Source organism: Balaenoptera acutorostrata, chromosome 9, assembly GCF_949987535.1.
Source record: "Balaenoptera acutorostrata chromosome 9, mBalAcu1.1, whole genome shotgun sequence".
NCBI lineage: Eukaryota > Metazoa > Chordata > Mammalia > Artiodactyla > Balaenopteridae > Balaenoptera > Balaenoptera acutorostrata.
Genome location: NC_080072.1, coordinates 54,153,687 through 54,167,569, shown reverse-complemented (window position 1 = coordinate 54,167,569; position 13,883 = coordinate 54,153,687). Strand labels below are relative to the sequence as shown.

The 13,883-nt window shown below is 41.5% G+C and overlaps 1 protein-coding gene across 1 annotated transcript; it reads left to right on the top strand.

Moving 5' to 3' along the window:
• Positions 1 to 5,918: 5,918 nt before the first annotated feature.
• Positions 5,919 to 8,390, top strand: LIPT2 (lipoyl(octanoyl) transferase 2). Its single transcript, XM_057553728.1, has 2 exons — positions 5,919 to 6,398; positions 7,412 to 8,390. Exons 1-2 carry the CDS (start codon positions 5,951 to 5,953, stop codon positions 7,639 to 7,641), a joined length of 678 nt encoding a protein of 225 aa, XP_057409711.1. The 5' UTR covers positions 5,919 to 5,950; the 3' UTR covers positions 7,642 to 8,390.
• The last annotated feature ends 5,493 nt before the right edge of the window (positions 8,391 to 13,883 follow it).

Genomic DNA, 13,883 nt, shown 5'->3' with positions numbered 1-13,883 from the left:
AAAAAACATAACCCAACTATATGATGTGTATAATAAACTCACTTTAAATGTAACAATAAAGGCAGACTGAAAGTAAAAGGATGGAAAAAGATCAATCATGCAAAATTAATCAAAGGAAAGCAGGAGTGGCTAAAATAATATCAGATAAAGTAAACTTCAGAGCAAAAAAAGTTATCTGAGACAATAACATTATAAAATTACAAAGGGTCGATTCACCAAGAACACATAGCAAACATAAATGGATATGCACCAAGCAACAGAGCTGAAAAATATGTGAAGCAAAAACTGATAGAACTTAAGGGCAAAATAGGTAAGTCCACAATTACAGCTGGAGACTTCAGTACCCATCTCTGAACAATTGGTAGAACAACTAGAGAGAAAATCAGCAAGGATATAGAAGAACTCACCAGCACCATTGATCAACAGATTCTAATTAACATTTATAGAACACTGCACCCACCAACCACAGAATACACATTCTTTTAAAGTGCCCACAGAATATATACCAAGACAGACCACATGCTGGGCCATCAAAATTTTTTTTAAAGAATTGGAATCATACAGGGACTTCCCTAGTGGCACAGTGGATAAGACTCCACGCTCCCAATGCAGGGGGCCCACGTTCGATCCCTGGTCAGGGAACCAGATCCCACATGCATGCCACAACTAAAAGTTTGCATGCCACAACTGAGGATCTGGCAAGCCACAACTAAGGAGCCCTGGAGCTGCAACTAAGGAGGCTGTCTGCCACAACTAAGACTGGTGCAACCAAATAAATAAAAAAATATTAAAAAAAAAAAAGAATTGGAATAATACAGAGTGTGTTCGCTGTCCACAATGGAATAAAACTAGAAATCAGTAACAGAAGGATAACAGGAATACAACATACTTCAAAGTAATCCATGGGTCAAAGAGGAAATCTCAAGGGAAATTTTTAAAAATACATTGAACTGAATGAAAGTGAACATAGAACATACCAAACTTTGTTGGATACAGCTAAAGTCACACTGAGAGGGAAAAATTTATCACTAAATTTAGCACTAAATCCATATACTAGAAAAGAGGAAAAATCTCAAATCAATTATTTAAGCTCCCATTGAGAAAACACAGGAAAAGAAGAACCAAATATATCCAAAGCAAGCAGAAGGAAGGAAATAATAAAGATAAAAACAGAAATAAATGAAACTGAAAACATAAAAATAATAGAAACAATAAAACAAAGGGCTGATTCTTTGGAAAAAGTAATAAAATTAACAACCCTCTAGCAAGACTGACAAATGAGAGAGAAGATATAAATTATCAACATCAGGAATGACAAAAAGGACCTCACTATAGACCATGTAAACATAAAAAGGAAAATAAGTGAATACCACAAACAACTCTACACACATAAATTTGACAACTTAGATAAAATGGACTAATTCCTTGAAAAACACAAACTACTACAACTCACCCAATATGAAACAGATAATTTGAAGAGCTCTATACTATGAAGAGATTTGAATTTGTAATTTTAAAACTCCCCAAAAGAAATCTCCAGGCTCAGATGGTTTCACAGAGAATTGTACCAAATGTTTAAAGGAAATGAAGACAATCTACACAACATCTTCCAGAAAATAAAAGAGGACAGATACTTCCCAATTTATTTTATGAAGCTAGTATTACCCTAAAAACCAAAGAAGGACAAAAAAACCCACAAAACTATAGACCAATATCTCTCATAAACTTAGTTGTAAAAATTCTCAACAAAATACTAGCAAACCGGGCTTCCCTGGTGGCGCAGTGGTTGAGAGTCTGCCTGCTAATGCGGGGGACGCGGGTTCGGGCCCTGGTCTGGGAAGATCCCACATGCCACGGAGCGGCTGGGCCCGTGAGCCACAACTACTGAGTCTGCGCGTCTGGAGCCTGTGCTCCGCAACAAGAGAGGCCGCGATAGTGAGAGGCCCACGCACCGCGATGAAGAGTGACCCCCGGTTGCCACAACTGGAGAAAGCCCTCGCACAGAAACGAAGACCCAACACAGCCAAAAATAAATAAATAAATTAATTAATTAAAAAAAAATACTAGCAAACCAAATACAACAATGTAAAAAAAGAATTACAGCACAACCAAATAGGATTTATTCCAGCTATGCAAGGTTAGTCAACATTCAAGAGTCAGTCCAAAAAAATCAATCAATGCAATCTACTACGTTAACAGGCTAAAGAAGAAAAATAACAAGATCATAGCAATCATTGCAAAAAAAGCTTTTGACAAGATTCAACATCCTTCATAATAAAAACTCTCAGGAAAACAGGAATAGAGGGAAAACTCCCTCAACTTGATAAAGATCATCCACAAAAAACCTACAACTAACTGTATACTTAACAGTGAAAGACTGAATGCTTTCCCCCTAAGATTAGAAAAAGGCAAGGATGTCTGCTCTTACTACTCTTATTCAACATAGTACTGGGTGCAAAAAAGGCAAAACAAGGGAATTAAATGCATACCCATCAGAAAGGAAGAAAATAGAACTGTCCCTATTTGCAGATGACAACATTGTCTAAGGAATCTACAAAAAACTCTTAGGACTAATAAGTGAATTCAGCAAGGATTGCAGGATGCAAGATAAACATACAAAATATCAGTTGCATTTCTTTATATTTGCAGTGAACATATGGACACAGAAATTAAAAGTACAATACCATTTAGAATCACTCAAAAAAGGGAAATACTTAGGCAGAAATCTAACAAAACACATACAGATTTGTATGCTGAAAACTACAAAATGCTGATGAAGGAATTTAAAGAAGATCTAAATAAATGGTGAGATGTACCATGTTCATGGACTGGAAGACCCAATGTAGCAAATATGTCAATTTTCCCCAAATTGATATATAAGTTTAATGCAATTTTTATAAAGATCTCATCAAGATTTTTTAGATATAGACAAGATTATTCTAAAATGTATATGAAAAGGCAAATAATGAAACCATTTTGCAATAACTAAAACAATTTTGGAAAGAGAAAGAATAAAGTAGGAAGAATCAGATTGATTTTAAGCCTTATTATATAGTTACGGCAATCAAGAATATGTGGTATTGGTGGAGGGAAAGACACACAGATCAATGGCAGAGAACCTTGAAATTGGCCCACAAAAGTATGCCCAATTGATTTTTGACAAAGCTGTAAAAGCAATTAAATTAGGAAACATAGACTTTTGAACAAATAGTGCTGAAGTAATGGGACATCCATCCATAACCAACACACACACACACACACACACACACACACACACACACAACCTGCAAAAAAACAAAACAAAACAAAAAACTCCAAAGTTTCAAAACTTAGGGAAAAAGAGGAGAAAATCTTCAGTACTTAGGGCTAGGAAAACACTTCTTAGACCAGTAAGATCCATAAAAGGAAAAGTGGATAAATTTGACTTTATCACAACTATAAACTTTTGCTCTGCAAAAGACCCTGTTAAGAGGATGAAAGTACAGGCCATAGAGTGAGAGAAACTATTTACAAACCATATATCTGATAAAGGACTAGTATTTAGAATATACAAAGAACTCTCAAAACTCAACAGTAAAAAAATGACCATCAATTAGAAAATGGGCATAAAGCATGAACAGATATTTCATTGAAGAGGATATACAGATGGAAAACAAGCATATGATAAGATGTTTGACACCATTAGCCTTTAGGGAAATACAAATTAAAATCACAATGAAATACCACTATACACCTATCACAATGTCTAAAATAAAAAGTAGTGGTAATGCAAATGTTGGCAAGGATGCAGAGAAACTACATCATTCATATATATATTGCTGGTGGGAATGTAAAATGGTACAGCTACTCTGGAGAGCAGTTTGGCAGTTTCTTGAAAAACTAAACATGCAGCTACCATGTGATCCAGTAATTACACTCTTGGGCACTTATTCCAGAGAAATGAAAACTTATGTTCACATTAAAAACTTTTACATTAATATTTGTAGCCGCTTTATTCAGAATATCTTAAAACTGGAAATAACCTAGTTATTCTTCAATGGATGAGTGGTTAAACAAACTATGGTACATCCATATCATGGAATACTACTCATCAATAAAAAGAAATGAATATTGATACATGCAACAACCCAGATGAGTCTCTAGAAAATTATGCTGAGTGGAAAAAAAAAAGCCAGTTCCCAAAGTTTATATACCGTATGATGCTATTTATATAACACAGATAATTGTTTGCTGGGAGTTAAGTAGTGGTGTAGATATAAGAGAGCAACATGAGAGATCCTTACGGTGATCGAAATGTTCTGTATCTTGACTGTATCGATGTCCATATCCCAACTGTGACGTTGGCAAGACATTACCTTTGAGGGAATCTGGGTAAGGGGTACACAGGATCTCTCTGTATTATTCTTTACGATTGCATGTGAGTCTACCATTTTCTCAAAATAAAAAATTTAATTAAAATATTACCTGTGTGGTTTCTCTGTCATCTAAATCCTGATTGATGCAATACACTTCATCAGATTGGAGAATTTCTCTTCTCTTCCTAGTTTGATGAGAATTTTAGTTAGAGTAGGTGTTGATTTTTACCAACTGCTTTTTATGCATTTATTGAAAATAATCTCATGGTTTTTCTCCTTTTCGGTGAAAATTATATTGTTTGATTTTAGAATGTTAAGCCAATTTTGCATTCCTGGGATAAACAATACTTTATTGCTGGATAAATTTGCTAATACTTGCTTAGGATTTTATGTCTACATTTATGAAATGCCTTTCAGGTACCTACGGGAGTGATCAATGTTATTAGTTTCTAAAATTAAAAAAGACCTGAGCAAAAGTAATAAAATATTAAAATTTGATAAGCCTGGATGGTGGGTAAACGGTAATTTGTTACATTATTCTCTATACTTCTATGCTTTCTTCTTTTCAATTAAACAATCCTTGGTTGCAGCTTAGAAGACACATTCAGAGGATAGACTGAGGACATAAAAATTGGGTTCTGTGTGCTATTAGGAATACAGGGGTAGGATAGTCTTGGGTAACCTCTTCACATAGCAGTGGGCCAAACACATAGTTGGTACTCAGTAAAAGTTTATTAAATTAATTTAGATTTGTTTAAATCACACTCCAATACAACATAATGGATGCTGTGATCCAGATCCATCCTCAGGATCTAGTCAGTCATTCCCCCAGCTTCTGGGAGTAGGTTGCTCATGGCTCAATTTCTCCCTGGGAATTGCCCCCCTCCAAAGGAAACAGCCTTGCCAAAAGTTACAGGACCTGTCCACATACAGCCTCCATCACTGGTCAATGCAAGGACATAAATTTCTGGCCTCCTTCTTTAATTTGGAATAATTCTGAAAGGTCATCCCAGGCTCAGAGCATTCTTTGGGATTGGCTGAGGCTTCTGCTTAGATAGTTTCACAATTCAACCTCTCCTTCTGCCTAATCCTGCTTCCACCACTCCCTTACAGGCTTGGCCTTGAAAGTACCTTCACCCCATCCCCACCCCAATAAACCTCCGGCATGTGAATCTCCCTCTTCCTCGGGGAACTCCACTCAGGACACGTATTACCCTATTTTACTTTTCTTTTCATAGCAGTTATCAGTATTTGAAATAACCTTATTTATTTAATGCTTTAATACTTGCTTATTGCCTGCTGTAAGAATGTAAGCTTCCCAGAACAGACCTTTTTCTTTTTCCATACAACGTACACTACTGTATCAAGCACCTAGGGCAGGGCCTGCAGAATACAAGCAGGCCCTAAATACTGGTTGTTGGAATGAACGAATGAAAAGAGACACACCTTGCCCTAGGTATCGTACAGTCTCTCAACAGCCAGTAACAAGCATTTGGGGGCGGAGACTCCGGACAAGTCCCCGAGTCCCCGCCCCTCCCAGCACGCCCCCAGGCCCAGGCAGGAGGCGGGGCCCCGCAGACGCCGCGGCCCACGCAATGCGGCAACCGGCGGTACGGCTGCTGCGGCTGAGTCAGGTGCCGTATGCCGAGCTGCTGGCGCTGCAGGAGCGCTGGCTGTGGCGGCTGCAGGCCGAGCCAGGGACCGAGGCGGGCGCGCTCCTGCTCTGCGAGCCCGCGGGGCCCGTGTACACCGCCGGGCTGCGCGGCGGCCTGACGTCCGAGGAGGCGACGCGGCTGCGGGCCTTGGGTGCCGAGGTGCGCGCCATTGGCCGCGGCGGCCTAGCCACCTTCCATGGCCCGGGCCAGCTGCTCTGCCACCCCGTACTCGACCTGCGACCCCTTGGCCTGCGCCTGCGCGCCCACGTGGCGGCGCTGGAGGCGTGCGCCGTGCGCCTGTGCGAGCTCCAGGGCCTACCGGGGGCCCGCGCGCGGCCCCCACCCTACACCGGCGTCTGGCTGGGCGAGCGCAAGATCTGCGCAATCGGTGAGCGCCTCAGAGCGGGGCCTGGCGAGGGCGGGGCCTGGCGGGGGCGGGGCCTGGCGGGGCCGGACCAATGGTGGTGAGGGCAGAGCTCCGGCTGGGAGGAGGTGTGTCTGACGCGGGCTTTGAATCAGAACTAGTCCTGGATGTAATGTACCTTTCTTCCTCTGAATGATTTTTTTTCCCCCTTTTAAAAAAAAATTGTGGTAAAATACACATAATATAAAATGTACCATCTTAACCATTTTTAAGTGTGCAGTTCAGTAGTGTTAAGTGCTTCCACGTTGTTATGCAGCCAGTCTCCAGAACTCTTTTCATCTCTCAAAATTTAAACTCCACTTTTAAACAACTCCCCATTTCACCTTCCCCCTAGCCCCTGACAACCTCCAGTCTACTTTTTATCTGTATGAATTTGACTTCTCTAGGTAACTTATTTAAGTGGAATCATACAGTAGTTGTCTTTTTGTGACTGGATTATTTCACTTAGCATAATGTCCTCAAGGTTCATCTATGTTGTAGTGTGTGTCAGGATTTCCTTCCTTTTTAAGGCTGAATAAATATCTCATTACATGTAAAAACAAATAAACAACAAACAGAACAAAGTTTTTAACCCTCTTCACTGAAATATTCAGAACCAGAAGGGCCCTCAGAGGCCAACTCGTTCAACACTCATTTTTACCAGTGGAGACACACGGGAAGTGAATTGCCAGGGTACTTCACAGTATCAGGACAATAAGGGTGAAAAAGTTTTTTCAAACTTTTTTTTAAGCAACGGAGGAATCTCTTTGTTAAAGGACATTTTCTGTAATCTCCATAATAAGTGCAGCTACTGTGGAGTGACACACCTCTCCTCCCATTTTGTCCCCCTCCCCTGATCTGTGCACAACCCCTTGGGTGCTCTAGAAACGAAGCTGGAAAATCAGTGGTCTAGTCCAGTTTCCTCATCACACTGAGGGGGATCATGAAGCCTGGGGAGGGAGGGTACCTATTCTAAGACCCATTGGTTTGCCTTGCAGGAGTCCGCTGTGGAAGGCACATTACATCTCACGGCCTGGCGCTGAACTGTTCTACGGACCTCGCGTGGTTTGAGCACATTGTGCCCTGTGGGCTGGTTGGGACAGGTGTCACTTCCCTGAGTAAGGAGCTCCAGAGGCATGTCACTGTGGATGAAGTAATACCACGTTTCCTTGAGGCCTTTAAAGAGACCTACAAGTGCACATTGATCTCAGAGGACAGCCCCAACTGAAGGGCATTTATATTATCACAGCCTGGAGGTCCTGCCTTGGAAAGCACCACACCTGACTTGGAGTCACTGAAACCCAGATTCTAGACCCAGCCCTGTCATTCACACACCATGAGACTATGGGCAAATCATGAGCTCTGAGCCATTGGTTCCATATGTATCCTGGTTTATTTATATCTTCCCCACCTACCTCAGATATAGACGTGAAAACATTATGAAAAGCATGCTGTATAAATATAAGGCATTAGCACTACTGTTGACACCATTTTCTCAGCTTAGAAAAACTCAGATATCATAGAGTGTCATTTCTCAAATATTTATTATTTCCTCAATACTGTATTTAACTGGGGAAGCCTGGGCTCCAGTTCCTTTGATTTTTGTAAGAATCATTTCTCTGGATCGTCCAGGTGAAGGTGATGTGATGTGGTGCTTTTTTATTCTCAGGAGACCTGGGTGCTTTCTGCAATAAAAGGGAAAGGGAAAGACCTCTTTAAAGAATAAAATGGGATTCTGTGTTCCTGGGTTGGATTCCTCAAGCCTGATAGCTATTTTTAGTTAGGTAACCTGAGCTAGGCCAGAGGCTAGGGGAAAGAGAAGAATAATTTCTCACACTGTACAAATGCCAAAGATAGAAGTAAGTTTTTCTTATACGAGATCTCTGTTTGTAAGGTTGTATAGTAATTATCTATTGCTGTGTAACAAATCACCCCAAAACTTAATGACTTAAAAGAATAAACATTTATTATCTCTTATACTGTGGGTCAGGAATTCGGGAGAAGCTTAGTTGGGTGGTTCTGGTCAGGGTCTCTCAGGTGCAATCAAGATGTCAGCTGGGGGCTTCCCTGGTGGTGCAGTGGTTAAGAATCCGCCTGCCAATGCAGGGAACAGGGGTTCGAGCCCTGGTCCGGGAAGATCCCACATGCCGTGGAGCAACTAAGCCCGTGCGCCACAACTACTGAGTCTGTGCTCTAGAGCCCGAGAGCCACAACTACAGAAGCCCGCGCACCTAGAGCCTGTGCTCCGCAACAAGAGAAGCCACTGCAATAAGAAGCCCGCGCACCACAGCGAAGAGTAGCCCCCGCTCACCACAACCAGAGAAAGCCTGCATGCATCAAGGAAGACCCAACGCAGCCAAAAATAAAATAAAAATAAATAAATTTATATAAAAAAAAAAGATGTCAGCTGGGGCAGCTCTCATCTGAAGGTTTGACTGGGGCTGGAGAATCAGCTTCCAAGATGATTCACTCACATGCTTGGTTGGTAGTAGTTGTTAAAAGGAGGCCTTAATTCCTCACCTTAGTTCCTCATCAGTCCACAGGGCTGCTTGAATGTTCTCATGACCTGGCAACTGGCTTCCCCCAGAGCAAGTGATGCCAGAAAGAGACAAGGTGGAAGCCACAATGTCTTTTATGACCCAGCATTGGAAGTCACACAGTCATTTCTGCAGTCTCTTAATATGTGAGCCCTATTTAGTATGGAAGGGACTGCACAAGGGTGATAGGAGGTGAGGATCATTAAGGGCCATCTTGGAGACTGACTACCACAGGCAGTTAGGGTAGAAAGAGCCTTGAATGAGAAGTCAGGCAACTCTAGTTCCAGTCCTGGCTCTGTGGAACAGTAACCAACAACATTTAAGATGGCGGTTGCTTCCTGAGGGATTGCAATGAGCAGAGCTCCCTGCTGCTGCTGGACATGTGGTGGAGTTCAGCTACCAAAATGTGAGGGTTGTTCATTACCACAGCATAAGTAGCTTATATGCTGACAGATAAAATATGTTTATATTAATTAGGACTCTTGTATTTGCAAGTGTAGAAACCCAAATCAAACTAACTTAAGCAACAAACAAACAAACCCCACAATGGGAGGGTTATTGGAAAAGGTACTGAGGGGGTCTCATAAAATCCAAGGGTGGGGCTGCAGCTGGGCTCCAGAACAGAACCAGGGCATGTAGCCCTTTAGGAACCCACATGGTCTTTTCTCTCCTGTTCTCTGCCGTGATTCTTGGTGTGTGTGCTTCATTCTATCTTACTTCAGTCCAGCTTTCTCTGTTTCCCAGGCCATGTAGTGGAAGATGGCTACTGCTGCTGTTATCCATGAATGTTGGAGTAGAGTCAAGAAAAATCCCCAGGTTTCTGGCTTGAGCAAGTGGGTGGATGCTAGAGGTATTGCTGGGATAGAGAACTCTGGATAATGACCAAGTTTGGAGAGAATGATAATGAGTTCAGTTTTAGGTAAATCAGGTTTGAGATACTTGTGGAAGATGTAGGTGGAGAGGGCCAGTTGGGTGTTTGTTTGGATCTGGAGCATGGCTGTGATGAGTGATGGTTTAGGTCTGGGAGCCCAAAGAGAAGGGGAGGGCAGAGGACTGATAAATGTGAGGCACAGGCCAAGGAGGAGCAGGCCAAGGAGACTGAGAAGCAGTCTAGGCAGAGACATAGTGCGGGACCCAGAATGAGACAACATGACGATCTCATTCACGCTTCTGGCAGCACAGCAAGATAGGTAGGCTTATTTTATGGATGAAAAAACAGGCTTGGGAGGCTAAGTGACTTATTTGAGGTCATGCACTTAGTTAGGGGCAGAGTCAGTCCCTGGCTCCTAATATGGGCTCTCTTCCACTCTCCCACAGCTGCCTCTGAAGGGTGAGCAGGGTAGGTATCCTGGAGGAGATATGCCTCCAAGAACAGGTGGGTCGACAGAGCTGAGGAGGACGCAGGGCAGAAGGCCAGAGTTAGGCTGAGGCCGGACGTGTGGAATTGGCTCAGGCCACTACTGTGGGTTCCTGACTCTCCTTCCTTTCTGGACAGAGCCCACCTACGCTTTCCCACTGGGGCCCTTCCTCAAGGAAGGAAGCTGAGTGTACGAAAGAGGATAGTTAACACCCTGGCTTTTCCACCTCCAGAAAGCCTCTTCTTGTTTATGAGAAGTCTTTTCCTCATAAATAAACAAATTGTCCAAGGTCTGGTGAATGAGTGCTAAGTGTGAGGACGTGACCAACTGCAGTCACTGGCCCAGCATCTTGTTCCTCAGCAAGGCTGGCCGGAAACCAAACAGAACCTGCTCTGGCAGTGTGACCAGGTGCACCTCGCTTCATGAGAAAAGCCTCTGACTGAAAACCTTCATGGAAATCAGATATTTGCAATCAAAATCTAATTTTTTCACTAAATCGTAATTTACCTTACCTATTATCATACCATATTATAATAACTATAAAGTTTTAACAAACAACAACACTTGCACTCCCACCTAAAAAAAATTCTTTTCATTTGTGTGTTTCCGACACTTGATTATGAGCAGACATCTTTTATTATTCTATTCTATTCTGTTTTATAATTCTATTATGAATTATTATGTGGATAAAATTATGTATACTATTTTAAACCATAGTATTACAAAGATTCTCCCACATTGCTAGATAGTCTTTATATTTTTAACATCTTAATCTTGTTTTTATTTCTTTTAAAAAAATATAGGCAATGCATGCACATGGAATAAAATTTAAAAGGTACAAAATGCTACCATTGAAATGTCAGTCTTACTCCTATCCCTTTGCCCTGTAAACCCAGTCCCTTTCCTGGAGGCCTAAATGATGGTAAATGTCTTATTTATATTCTTCAGAGATATTTTATATATATATAAGCATACATGCTTGTATGTGTACATTCTTTTTCATATAGTAGCATACTGTACACACATCCCTGCACTTTGTAAGATTGTTTCAGGTCAGTATATAAAGAACATCTTCATTTTTAGAAACGGCTATGGAGTCATCCTCATTTTTAGAAACAGCTGTGGAGTATTCCATTCAGTGGATTTACCATGACTTATTTAGCTAGCCCCCATTGAGGATGTTGAGGTTATTACTAATCTTTTTCTTTTACAAATAAGGCTGCAGTGAGGATCCATATATAAATGTGCATGTGTGTCTGTGTGTGTGTCTGCATATTGTATCACACATGGTGAGCACAGAGTTTGCGTTTCTAGAAGTGATTTTCTGAGTCAAAGGATTTGTGCATTTTTATTTTAATATGTCATATTGCCTTTCATAAAACTTATACCAATTTATATTCCCATCAGCAATGTACAATGCCTGAATTTTAAATGTTCTAGCATCTTAGATTTTTCTTCATCTTTAAAGCTTTTTATTATAAAATCTTTCAAACATACAACAAACCCCATGAACCCCATGTACCCATCACGCAGGTAAAACAATCAACTCATGGCCATTCTTAGTTTATCTAAACCAGTGCCCATTTCCTGCCTCCTCCCTGGATTGTTGTGAAGCAAATCACAGGTACCATATTATTTCATGCATAAATATTTCAGTATGTATTCCCAAAAGATAAGGACTCTTTAAAAAAAACATAACCACAGTATATCATTAACACATATAAAAAATACTTATTCAATATCAACAAATATTCAGTTAATATTCAGATTTCTTTCTTTCTCCCTCCTCCCTCCCTCCCTCTGTCCCTCCTTCCTTCCTGTAGTTGGTTTGTTCAAACCAGGATTCAAACAAGGTCTACACACTGAATTTGGTTCATATGTCTCATAAATGTCTCTTTTCACCTATGGTTCCCCCGCCATCTTTTTTATCTTTTTCTCCTGTGTTTCCTGAAGGTTAAAAAGTAGATCCTGACAATTGGCATGATTCAGGTATGATTTTTTTTAGCACATCTGCTTTGTAGGTTATGGTGTGTTCTTACATCAAGTAGCATGTAGTATCTGTTTTGGGGTTTTATTTTTTTCCTCTTTTTTTTTTTTTTGTGATGACTATGCCCTAGATTCATTATTTTATTAGGGGTTTGTAAGATGTGATACTCCGATTCTATCATTCCTTCTTCACTTACCAGCTGGAATACGTCTATAGACCTGGCAGGCTGAGTGCAAAAGAACTCAACATGTCCGGTAGCATTAGTGTTATTAGCATTTTATTAGTTTTTTAGTTTTGTTCATTTTCATTAAAATTTGTATTGAATAAATACTATGCAAAAGATTTGCTTTTACAGTTGCATTGGAGTTTAAACTGAGTTTAAATTTGAACATATTTAGATTATCAGCCCTGAGTACCTCAATGATTTTTTTCCTTTAAAAGGGGTTCATACATCATTCAAGTTCAAGAGACACTGGTATAAGGCTATAGTGTTACATTTTTTCAATTTACCTAAACTGTGAGCTTTTCTAAGCCAGAGACTGTTTCTTTGTTTTCTTTGTTTGTATCCTAGCATGTGAAAGGAAACAGTGGTTCAATGACTGTTATTATGAGGAATTCCCTGTAGCCTCCACTTTGGTCCTTTTGTTGACAGACATCAGTATCCAGTCTGCGAAGTGGTCATCCCAGCCCTGCTCACACAGCTCCAGATGTGGAGCATTCTTCATAATTCTGATTGTTAGAAAGTTGTTCCTCATCCCAAACTGAAACCTGCCCACAACACTGTCATAATTCTGCCCTCCTGCAAGTCCTCCTCTGAGAGGTCTTCCCTGGCCACACCGTGCATCCCCCTCGGGTGGCAGTGGCCCCTGTGATGTAGTTACTTATTTCCATGTCTGACCCCGTCCAGACTGTGAGCTCCCCAGGCAGGGACTATAGCTGTATCACCCATGGCCCTCTCAGGACCAGCCCAGGCAGGGCCTCACACAGAGGTGCCCAGAAATGGCCTGTTGAGCCAGCAAATGAATTCTATCCTAGGAGCGGGCTCTTCTTCAAGTTAAACTTTCCTGATTCTTCTGTTCTTCATAAAATGTAGCTTCCAGACTCTGCCCCCACTGCCCTCATCTCAACAGGCTCCAATTGGCTAACATGGCCTTAACCTGTGTTGCTTGAAGATAACATGCCTGGTGTGGTCTGGCCAGTGTTGGGGAAGCTAGTAAAATAGTCTTCTTCAGGCTTCAGAGGCAACAGTAGGCCTTTGACTAAACAAAGACCCTGAAAGAGCTACATGCCGAACTGCTAGACTACATGCAGGTCAGCAGAAACGGTGCTAGCAAGTCTTGGGAATCTGGCCAGTTCCCGGGGATCAGCGAACATTCTGAGACTTCCAACTAAAGTATCAAAGCATTTGCAATAACAGCCAGAGCTGCATATTTTCACGCAAGCTGATGATCATCAGTTTGCAGCTTGGCGTTAAAAGCAGGACTCCTTTGGGCGGCACTCTGAAGTCTCACCCGTGGGGGAACGCACCGCCTGGGACCTTCCCAACTGGGACTCCAGATTGCTGTGCAAGGGACTTCCCGGCTGCTGC